Raw genomic sequence first — 10,887 nt, forward strand, 5'->3', positions numbered from 1 at the left:
TTATAAAAATTATATTTTTATACTTACAAATACTCATATATTATTTATAGTGCAATATATACGTATGTCATTTATACTAATATATGTTGAATACGTTAATTTTTACGTATTACAGGTATATTTGTATTGTTTACTTAAAATTTGTATTTTATTTCATTAACAATGTCAACGAAATATACTCATAATTAGTTTATTTATATAGTAAATAAAATAAATAATAAAATATAAAAATATAAATTGTGTCCATATTATCTATACCAATAAATAAAATATTTAAAAGATCCAAAGAGAAGTCATACGGTTCTATTATGACATAAGGACAATCATACAACATGCAATAAGTTCAGCTGCTCCATGTATTCAAACATTGGCTTTTTATATCTATCTTTAGTAATGAGAATGGATCAAGATTTAATGATCCTGAGCTTGATGTGCTATGATTGGTGTTCTACTCCAATATCAAAATCTTTGAGCAAACGATAAGAAGAAGCCATTGAATAACTGATAGAAAATGGATGTTCAATTATAAGGAAGATTTTGAACAGTGTAAATAGTATTAAGAGTAGTTAAATTATTTGAGTGAAGTGTGAAGCCATCTAAACCAATTTATAAAAAAAGATAGAATGTAAAGTAGCCATAATGAGGGTGTGAAAATACATAATATTGCCACCATAACTTTCATATATGAATTGCTAAAAAGGGCACTTATATCATCAAGTCCATTGAGCATGCTCTCTTTTATAACTTATACAAGTATAATTGAAGATGAGGTCCCGGACGAGACTACTCAAATATATGCCTAATAGTTTTCTTTGAGTAAAAGGTAAGTAAAGAATGGTGAAAATTATATCACAAAACGGGGTGGTGGCGCAGTTGGCTAGCGCGTAGGTCTCATAAACAATTTCAAAGAAACAAACAATAAAAAAGAAAAAAAGAAACTTTGATGCTTGTTGACCGTTTTTGTCCCTACACACCAAACCTTAAACGCTCTTCTTCTTCTTCTTCTTCTTCTTCGTTCTCTTTCTCTCTGGCTTCGTATATTTCACCATGAAGAACCCCTTTTTCAAAACAACCTTCTTATTCCTCTCAAGTTAAGCCATTCTTGGTGCTGCCAAACACGCCCTTAATTAATTAATGGGTTGCTTCCTTGCTTGTTTTGGTTCCTCCAAATCCAAACGCAGAAAACACACGCACAGTGTTCAAGTAAGCCTAGCCCTAAACTCATTCAGCTTTTCGTTTTCTACGTGTTTGACGAAATGACACTTTGAATTCCATTATTGTTTTGCTTGCTAAGACAGTTTCTTTTCTTTCTTTTTTGAATATAAAATATTTTATTTTAATATAGCAGCCGAAAATAGCTAAAGTGTAATCATATTTTGTTCTCCATTGTTGAGGATACCCTTTTGAATAATTGAATCACGTTACAAAAAACGATGCAGTTTCTTTTGTTTCCTTTTCTTTCTATTTTCAGATAGAAAATTTGATTTTTCAGCAAAACAGAGCTTAAGCCCTGCATCCTTCTTCCCCATAATTGATTATACCCATTTGGTTCATAAATTCAAAATTGGATCCGGAAAAAAAACCCCCAAAATCGGCAACAGTGTTTCTTCTTTTCTTTCCCTTTTCTAAATTTTCTTTCTCTGTAAAAACTTGATCTTTATTTTTTCCTGGCAGAAACATTGTTAAGTAATTTTCTTTTCTTTTCTTCGTGTGACTTAATTGAGTTTCCGATCTCGTTGCAGCGAAATGCTACAAGCAAGCCTGAGCAACCTAGAGTCTCTCTGGTTCAGGATCATTCCGAAACCTCTCTTAACACTGAATCAGAACTTCAGTAAGCAATAGTCTCCATTCAAAGCTTTTTCAAGTTCATTGTTTTCTATCATTTGCTTTTTTATTACTTATCTGAATGAATCTTTCTGTTCATGTAGAGGTAAAAATGAGGAGCAACTAAGTGTTAGTTCAAGAAAGAAAGTAACTTTTGATTCCAATATTAGAACCTATGATCCTGTTTCTCCTGATGAAGTTAGTGATTTCAAGAGTGGTGAAGAAGAGCATGCTGGAAAGGAGGAAGCATTGGAGAAACCAAGCCAATCGAAGCTCTCTTCCTCTGGAGACTGTTCAGTTACCTCAAAAGGGTCTTTCCCTCCAAATCACAGGTACCAGAATTGTAGGGAAAGTGATGATGAAGAGGAAGAAGAATTGGATTATGGAGTTAGTGATCTCAGTGATGAAGATGAAGAATGTGATGAAATGGTTGAAGAGTTTGAAGAAGATAGGGTGAAAATCGATGTTGATCATGTGGTTACTGAAGGGGTTATGGAGAGTACAATCCAAAATTGTGAAAGTGATTTGAAGCCATTTGGGGTTAATCCCAATGCTAGAGATAGAAGTGCTTATGTTCATCCTGTGTTAAACCCTGTCGAGAATCTCACTCAGTGGAAATCAGTCAAGGCCAAGAGAACAGTATCATCACCATTGAAGCCTCAGAAAGAGAATTATGTTTCTCCCAATCATGAATCTCCAAGGATTGCTATTGCAGCTGCGGAACAAAGTGTTAAGGAAGTTTCTTTCCACTTGAATTCGAAAACTGACTCACCAAAGAAGCTGAGCCAGGAAATTTCAGTTGATGAAAGTGTTAAGGAAGTTTCTTTCCAGTTGAATCCGAAAACTGACTCACCAAAGAAGCTGAGCCAGGAAATTTCAGTTGATGCTAGCCTCTCAAATTGGTTGGCTACTTCGTCAGAAACGAGCACACCTATGAACAAGGGTAGCTCAGTGTCCTTGAATTCAGTTACAACTCCTGAAAGAAGCACAGTCTCACAAGGTTCAAATTCTGTAATTAGCCATGATGATAGGCCTATTTTAGGTGCATTGACGTTGGAAGAAATCAAGCAATTTTCAGCTACTTCGTCACCAAGGAAGTCACCTAGTAGGAGTCCTGATGAGATGCCTATCATAGGCACTGTTGGGACCTACTGGAATTTTGCCGAAGAAGCCAGCACAGCATCATCCTTCAAAGGGATTCCCAACACAACAAGCAAGTATAGAGAGGTAACGATGAATTGAAATGTGAATTTTTCGCAACAAAGTAGGAACTTTGTGAGCTTGAATTCTGATGTTGGATTTCACTGGCTGTGTGCAGGATAAGAAAGTGAATTGGCACTCAACTCCATTTGAGACAAGGTTAGAGAAAGCTTTGAACAGAGGTGCTGCTACTAAGAGAAATGCATGCACTGGTTTGTGTGGTTTTTGGGGTGTGAATTGTCTAGGAATTCAATTTTTTTATTCTTATGAAATGATTCAGTGTGTGATGTTTACTTCTTCAATTTGCAGTTTGGGTAAATAATTAATACAATCATATATCTTATATCTACATTGTGTCTTCAGTTATTTTTCATCCTTTCATGGGAATTATTTAATGCTAAATACTTTATTATAAAAAGAATCTAATTATTACTGAATTAGAAATCAGATATAAGTTTCTCTCTCCTCCAATCTCCATGGTAACACTTAGTTATTTTGTCATTACACCTCACATATCCTAACATTATTCAAGACAAAGTGGTGGTGTAGAAAACCAGATGAGAGAAAAAAATTTACGTGGAAATGACACATTTTAATTAATTACAAACTTATAATTGACTCATGGGGCACAACATTTCTTGAGCCAATGGTTCCTTAGAACTATTATGCATCCATTAATACAAGTGTAGCTGATAAGTGATAGCAAATCTTCTTTCTATTTTCAATCTATGATATCTTCTCGTCAGCATGATCTTGCTTATTGGATCAAGTTGCATAGAAAGATAGCTTGATATTGTTGAAATAGATGTCATATTGAAGATATTTTCTGTGGTTATTTTCAGTGATAACAAGAAATCTTATCAATAATTGTGAAGTTTTTTAACTCAAGATATCATTAAGGTATTAAGGTTCAAGTATGTAATCAATGTGTAAAATTAAATAGATGGTAACAAAATAAAATTAAAAAGATAAAATAATAATAGAAGATAAGTGATAATCATATACAGCATAATATATTGCACAGATACCACAAGTACAGAACTAATATTCTTTTTATCTTTTGAGACCACATAACTATAGGTGTTCTCTTAAGAAGGGTGTGTAAATGTGTTTATGAGTTGAGATTTTGAAGAGAAAGGATGGGAAGTGAATGAATTGTTCAGTAAAGTGAAACTCTCAAGCCTTTCCATTCCCTTCCGTTTCCTTCAAAACCAGACTCACAAAGACGCCCGAAAGCAGTATTCTCCAGCAAAAAAAGAACAAGGAAATGGGAAGAAATAGAACATATCCCTGATTTTATCTCCACCATTACCTTAGCATTCTAACCCACATTGTACTAGAACTGGACCTGTTTTCTTGGGCAAGAACACATCAATTCTCACCCAAATCATTGAGAAAACCAATGCTAAAAGTATTGACCAGAGGACAACAATGGTAGGTGTTCTGTTCTGCCTTCCCATTAGACCTTTAAGGAAAGGATATAGATGAATAATGACCCAAAAAGAAAAGAAAAGCTTCCCAAACAAAGGTCCCCATGAGTTATATCCATTGTTAATGGCATCAGATATTCCGGCCACAATCCCAACCATGTTCAAGATAACAAGACTTCTTGGTGGTATCATAAGAGTTGTCCATTTGAAGAGATAGAGTTGATTGGATACACTGTTGTTATCTGTGGATTTTGCTCTGATTGTGAAGTTAGAGTGTACTCCACCAACTTTGAGGAGACCTTGGAACACGGCAAAGAGGTGCGAGGAGACGCTGCCGATCACCCAGAATTGCTCGTTGCGCCACCAGTCCTGAATGTTTACCCCACTCCACCGGAGCTCTAGCACGCACGTTAAGATCATGGAGGTGAACAGAGCCATTAGCCAAATGCTAGCAACATTTGTTAACTGCATTAAACAAAGCTTAGGTTAGAAGACAGGATTCTTATAGCAATATAGCTGAATTTAATTGGTTTGTATGTAATTAATAAAACTCTTTTGCACTATTAGTTATCATTTATCAACATTCACCTAGCATTGGTTTCTCTATTTTACATCATTTGAAAGTAATAGAGAATTAGAGCCTAAAAGAGTTGCCACATTCTAATATATATAACAAAGAACACTATGCAAGTTATTTAAATGTAGTAAGCTAATAACAATGAACTAACCGCGGGGACGATGAATTTTCCAGTCAGAAGACAGACGGCCGGAATCGTGCAGTACACCAAGAGAGGGATGGAAGTGAAAGGATAAACAATAGTATTAGTGTAAGCCAACCTCTGTAGCAATTTTAGTTTACCAGTATAACCATACCACAATGGGCAATAGCCACTAAAGAAAATCTCAGTTGAACCAAGAGCCCATTTCAGAACTTGGTGTAATCTATCAGATAGATTTATAGGAGCAGATCCTTTAAAAGCGTCTCTCTTTGGCATGCAGTACACTGATTTCCACCCTCTACAATGCATGTTAAATCCTGTTAAGATATCTTCTGTCACTGAGCCATAAAGCCACCCAATCTGCAATGCAATAAATGAAAAAGTGAAAAGATTACTTCATTTCTTATCAATCATAGGGAGAATTTCTATTTTAAGTATTTTCATCTGCTCAACGCAAGAAATAAATACTAAGTAGTTCTTTCTAATTAACTTATATTATTACCTCTTTGCCCCATTCAGTTTTCTCTTCATAACCACAGCTAATAACATGAATTGCTTCCTTAATCAGCAACTGTGTATTGGTCACTTTTGGAAGTCCACCATCTTCCATCAAAACAGAAGCAATCAAAACTGGTGACATTCCATATTGCTTCTCAAAGTTTTTCATTGAAATGAAGGATGTTTCCTCTTTCTCTTCAAACCCTTCAAGTCCTTCATCAATCTCTTCAAGATCAAATGTGGACCCAGAATCATCACCAGAACAGCAGCAGCAGCAGCATGAAGACTGGCTTGTCTTAGGCTTTTTATCAGATGGCGGTATATTGCCATATATTGCCTGCCTATTGAAAACACAACCAGTGCCAACATACACTGGGCCTTGAATCCCATCAAGTCCTTTCATCACGATCTATGATCAATACAATATTCAAGGAAAAATGTTATTGTAGTTGCAATTTGTTATAATCTGTTATAGTACTCTATTATATCTGTCAAGCATAAAAAAGAGTGAAATTTTTTAATAACTATTTCTAATATCAAGATAAAATCCATTAGTTTTTTTCCCCTAATAACACCCTTAGTTTACCCTGCAAAGATATATTAATGTGTTCTTTTTGTTTTTTGGTTGTTACTTTGAAACTGAAAGAGGGAGGACTTTAGAAGAATTTCCTTACATCATAGAACACGGTATTGCGATTAGCATATCAATCATTGTTATCGATGCCATCGAACCTTCTTGGAAATTGGACAAAACAAATCCTCTTTCCAAGCTGAGGATCCATTAAGAAGCACATAGCCTCCCTTATAGTCTTGCTATTATTGATATACTGGTCACAATCCAAGTTCAACACAAAAGGAGCATTGCTAAGAACAGCAGAAACTCGAACCTTTAGAGGAAACACAACAATGCAAGAGTTACAAACAAGTTTCAATATGATAGTATAAACAGGAATTCTGAATTGCAAAGTATAGAGTAAACTATAAATTTAGTCCTTAAAAGATTAAAATGCTGCCAATTAAGCCAAAAATTGGTGGTTTACTCGCACTCTATTCATAAAGTTGTAGCTACTTAATTACCAAAGCATTCATAGCACCAGCTTTCTCGTGGTGTCGATAGCCGGGGCGCTTCTCCCTCGAAACATACACAAGCCGTGGCAGTTGTTTGCCATCCATGTCCAGTGTACCAGCACTTCCCAAACACACCTGCAAAGGCAAGTCCATGTAACTTCTAGTTCTTGATTCGTTGAAATTATTGAGTTTTGAATAAAGTTTATAATTTAAGACTACTTATTGCAGGAGAATTGAAACATTTTTACTTTCTATGAGGAACACTTTTAGAGGAATCATCAAACACAAACCACTTTACTTCAAAACCAATTCTAAAGTTTAGTTCTATGTAGAATTAATTTTACAAAAAACAGAACCAAACACACTTAAATATTGATAGATTTTTACAATCACCAATGAAGAAAAGTGGAAATGAATAAATATCAAACAAGAAACAACAAAGAGAATGAGATTTTCTTCCAAACCTGAATCATCCCTGGATGATCTTCAGTGTTGTTCCCAGGCCAAGGTGTTCCATCTTTCATCACCCAACCCTCTTCTGGTTTCTTCTGAGCCTTTGAAATCAACACATTGATTCTCACCTTAAACTCTTCATACTCTCTCTGCAATCAAAGAATCCATTAGTCCAACATGAGTTCTAAACCAAATTAGAACAAAAAGAAACATTCATGGCTTTCTATATTGTTCTTTCACCTTCATCGCCCTGCGGTCCCTTACAAATGTAGGATGAACCTTGTCTTTCAAGTAATCAACCTTCTGAGAGAAATAGAATTCAGGTGCTCTTGGCTCAATGCTGTACTTATTCACAAAAGGGATCCAAATTCTTGCAAACTCTGAAGTTTCATACAAAGTATCATAGAGAAGCATTGAAGCACTGTAATCCGAGACATAGCAGTTAACCTTTTCTACTGGATAATCAACAGAAAGTACTGATAAGACAGTGTTTGCTGTTATGATTGGTGGTTCTTTAAAAGGGTCTGCAGTTGTCACAAAAACATCAACAGGGGATAGTTTGTTTTGCCTGCCTTCTTGCTCGAAGCGCAAGGACAAGCGCTCGAGGCTGGTTTTGCGTGTGATGGGGAACCATTTTGGTAGCTGATCAACTAGCCAGGACAATGCTAGCCATATTTCACAAATTACTGAGACCAACCAGAGTGGAAATGCATCATGGACTGGATTTAGGATCCGGAAGCGAAAAAAGAATGCCAGCACGACGAGGCGCATGACAATGACTATCCGGTATGGATTGATTAGGCTTGAAGGTACCGGCACTTTTCGCCACAATGGTTGCCTTGCTTCAGCCAAACTGCAGGGTACCAAAATGGCAAGTTTCAATTGTGATGAGATGTTTAAGTCTTAATTGATTTCTATTTTCATTTCTTGTTCTTATTCTAGTTATTCCTGTTATCTATTGTCATATGATTTTATGAAGTAAAAAGCGCGAAATCCTAAAAGCTGAAACCAATTAGATGGCTCTTTAGTTTCTTTTGCTATTATGTTTGGAATCTAAAGAAGGAAAAAGCATTCTCATATATGTTTATGAGTGATTCAATTCATTGATGGAGAATTTGAGAGAATACTTACATGTAATCTTCATCTTCTTGATCATTGCTTATTAGTCCTTTCTTTTCTTTTCTTTCTATGTGTTTCTCTGTATTTCTTAAGAAACCAATTTCTACTTCAGAATCCTTACTAGCAACTGCAGAACAATAAAATAACTCAGAAAAGTTTGCAAAAATTGAAGATCAGAAAGCATCCCAGAAGGGAAAAGAGTAAAATCAATAGAAAACATGCTTATTGCTTACCACTTCCAGCTAAAGAGAAAGCTTCAACATTGTGCTGCCACTGTTGCTGATTGTAGTCTGTATTTTCCTACAAAGACACAAAAGCCTTGGCCTCATTTTGAATGCTAAATATAAATACTATTCATAATCAAGCTGCTTAACCTTTTGATTTTTTTTTAATCAAACTTTGGTTCAAGAGATGGTTATAGACTTATAGTGAATTCTAAATCATTCATATTCATTCAATATTAGACTAAAATCTTGAAAATTAATTCTATTTGATAACTAGTACGTCACGAAATCATACCAAAAATTCATTTTTTTAAAACATTTAAACTGATAGAAGTACGCACATAAATGGTTTGTCTGAATTTTAACCTTCTTTCTCTTTTTATTTGTCTTATGTTTGAAATTTTTCTTTTTTCGGATCAGCACAGATCAACATGGATCAAACTTTAGACTTTTTTATCATAAAAATTCTGATAGCATGTCATGATACTATTTGTCCCGAAAGTTTAAAAATAATTTCATAACAAAGAGTTGAATTTCTATGCAATCTCACTCTAAATTCAAATTCTCGGATACACACCAAGAATCTATGATATTTTTTTTTATTTATATGACAGCCCTTGCTTAAATATATTAATCAGTATAAAAGTATTTTACAGTGTATAGTGTATAGAAGTTGAACTCTATAAGAATTATAAGATGACTCTACCTCATCTGAGTCATCATAGCGCATGAATCCGAGCCCTTTCCGGGAGTGAGAACCAGCAGTGGAACCTGCAGCCATGGAGGTTGATGAGTTCAGATATAAGAAATGAGAGTTGTGAAGAGAGAAAGAGGAAAGAAGGTGTTAATATATAAGAAATGAGAATTAATGGGGTTTGAGAGTGTGATGATGAGAAAAGGAAGGGTAATCTATCAATAAGTACTTGAATGTGATGATAAAGTAGCCATCAAATCCAACACTAAGAGTTAGCAAGTCATGGATTTGAGTTGGGAGAAGTACTTCATTTGTTTCCTCTGCATGTTCATGTTCATGTTCATGTGCATGTTGTGTACACCAATTGCTAGCTACTAAAATTTTTAATGCAGACTAAACAAGCTGTTAGATAAATTAATTAATGGATTTAATTACTCTATTTATAAATTCACCAAATCTTCAATTAGATTTTTAACGTTTAAAATTTTTTTAATTGAATCTTTGTATTAGTTAAAAAATTTTAGTTAAATATATTTACTAATAGTTTCTCTGTTTAATGTAGATTGTAGCATATATATAAATATAATAAAATATTCTAAAAGAAAATACTATAAGATTAGTATATTTTTTTTAAAAGATTAACTATTATATATGTGGAATTAGTTAAATTTTTTTTATCTAATAAAAAAGGTGTAATAATAAATTTTTGAACTATATAAGAATTTAATTATTAAGAATAAATTGGTCAAATTATAAGGATCAAAAAGAGTAATTAAATCTTAATAAATCAATGATTGATATATCATAACATCATAATTTCATATTAAATGATTGTATTGATTTCTTGTGCCCACCTTTTTTTAACTATAGAACTCTTTTTCCGAGAAAAGGAAAATTGGCTATAGAATATATGTAATAATGTAATCATGCTGGATTGTTGATAGATTTAATTTATACAGCTTAAAAGAAATAAGCATTATTACTGCCCAAAAAAGTTGAAACCTGTAAGTTGAGTAGACACATTTTTTTAATTATCAGTAATATTAAAAAGACAAAAAAAAAACAGTTTAAATTTATTTTATTTAATTTTATTAATTTTATCAACAATTAATAAATATTAAATAAAATAAATTATTATTAATAGAGTAGGTCTTTTTAGTAGGTCTCTTTATTAACAGAATAAGCTATTATTTAATTTTTCTTTTTACTTATTATTAACTATAGTAGGTCTCTTAAGAAAAATTATTAACAGACGATAAACGCTTATAAAAATAGGATATTTTCCATTTTGTAAAAATTTTCATCTAGTTATAAATACATAAACAGAATGAAAACACACAAGAAGTTTGGAGTTACATGGTTCGACAAAATTATTAGTTTATAATATGAAAAAGAACCACAAACCGAATATCTTAATTATTGTTAATAAAATTTTGGTTTTGGGGATATACAATTATAGATTGAGTTTAGGGCTTTAGGCTAGTTGCTACTCATAAATTGGTTTTCTATATTGCAGCCACCAGCCAGTGACGTACGCTTTATGTTGATGTGATAGTACTTTAACTTGATTTTATGTAAAATTAAATATAGAATGTTTAGTATATCTTTGGTTGTAATTTTCTGGTTTAATTTTAAATAATTTTTAGTTTTAGAATTTT

The 10,887-nt window shown here is 33.4% G+C and overlaps 1 protein-coding gene and 1 pseudogene across 1 annotated transcript; one reads left to right on the plus strand and one right to left on the minus strand.

The window, feature by feature from the left end:
- Window positions 1–821: 821 nt before the first annotated feature.
- On the plus strand, window positions 822–3,373 carry LOC112784009 (uncharacterized). Its single transcript, XM_025827082.3, has 4 exons — window positions 822–1,203; window positions 1,743–1,831; window positions 1,929–3,051; window positions 3,143–3,373. Exons 1-4 carry the CDS (start codon window positions 1,135–1,137, stop codon window positions 3,344–3,346), a joined length of 1,485 nt encoding a protein of 494 aa, XP_025682867.1. The 5' UTR covers window positions 822–1,134; the 3' UTR covers window positions 3,347–3,373.
- Window positions 3,374–4,207: 834 nt separating this feature from the next.
- Window positions 4,208–9,338, minus strand: LOC112785295 (cellulose synthase A catalytic subunit 4 [UDP-forming]-like; annotated as a pseudogene).
- Between the last annotated feature and the right edge of the window lie 1,549 nt (window positions 9,339–10,887).

The sequence above is a fragment of the Arachis hypogaea genome, chromosome 20, assembly GCF_003086295.3.
Source record: "Arachis hypogaea cultivar Tifrunner chromosome 20, arahy.Tifrunner.gnm2.J5K5, whole genome shotgun sequence".
NCBI classification, from domain to species: Eukaryota; Viridiplantae; Streptophyta; class Magnoliopsida; order Fabales; family Fabaceae; genus Arachis; species Arachis hypogaea.

What these genes read in the sequence shown, in the direction of transcription:
- LOC112784009 (XM_025827082.3), top strand. Translation starts at nt 1,135, where the DNA reads ATGGGTTGCTTCCTTGCTTGTTTTGGTTCCTCCAAATCCAAACGCAGA. An exon ending in AACACTGAATCAGAACTTCA is followed by an intron (nt 1,832 to 1,928) that starts GTAAGCAATAGT and finishes CTGTTCATGTAG; the next exon opens with AGGTAAAAATGAGGAGCAAC. An exon ending in CAACAAGCAAGTATAGAGAG is followed by an intron (nt 3,052 to 3,142) that starts GTAACGATGAAT and finishes GGCTGTGTGCAG; the next exon opens with GATAAGAAAGTGAATTGGCA.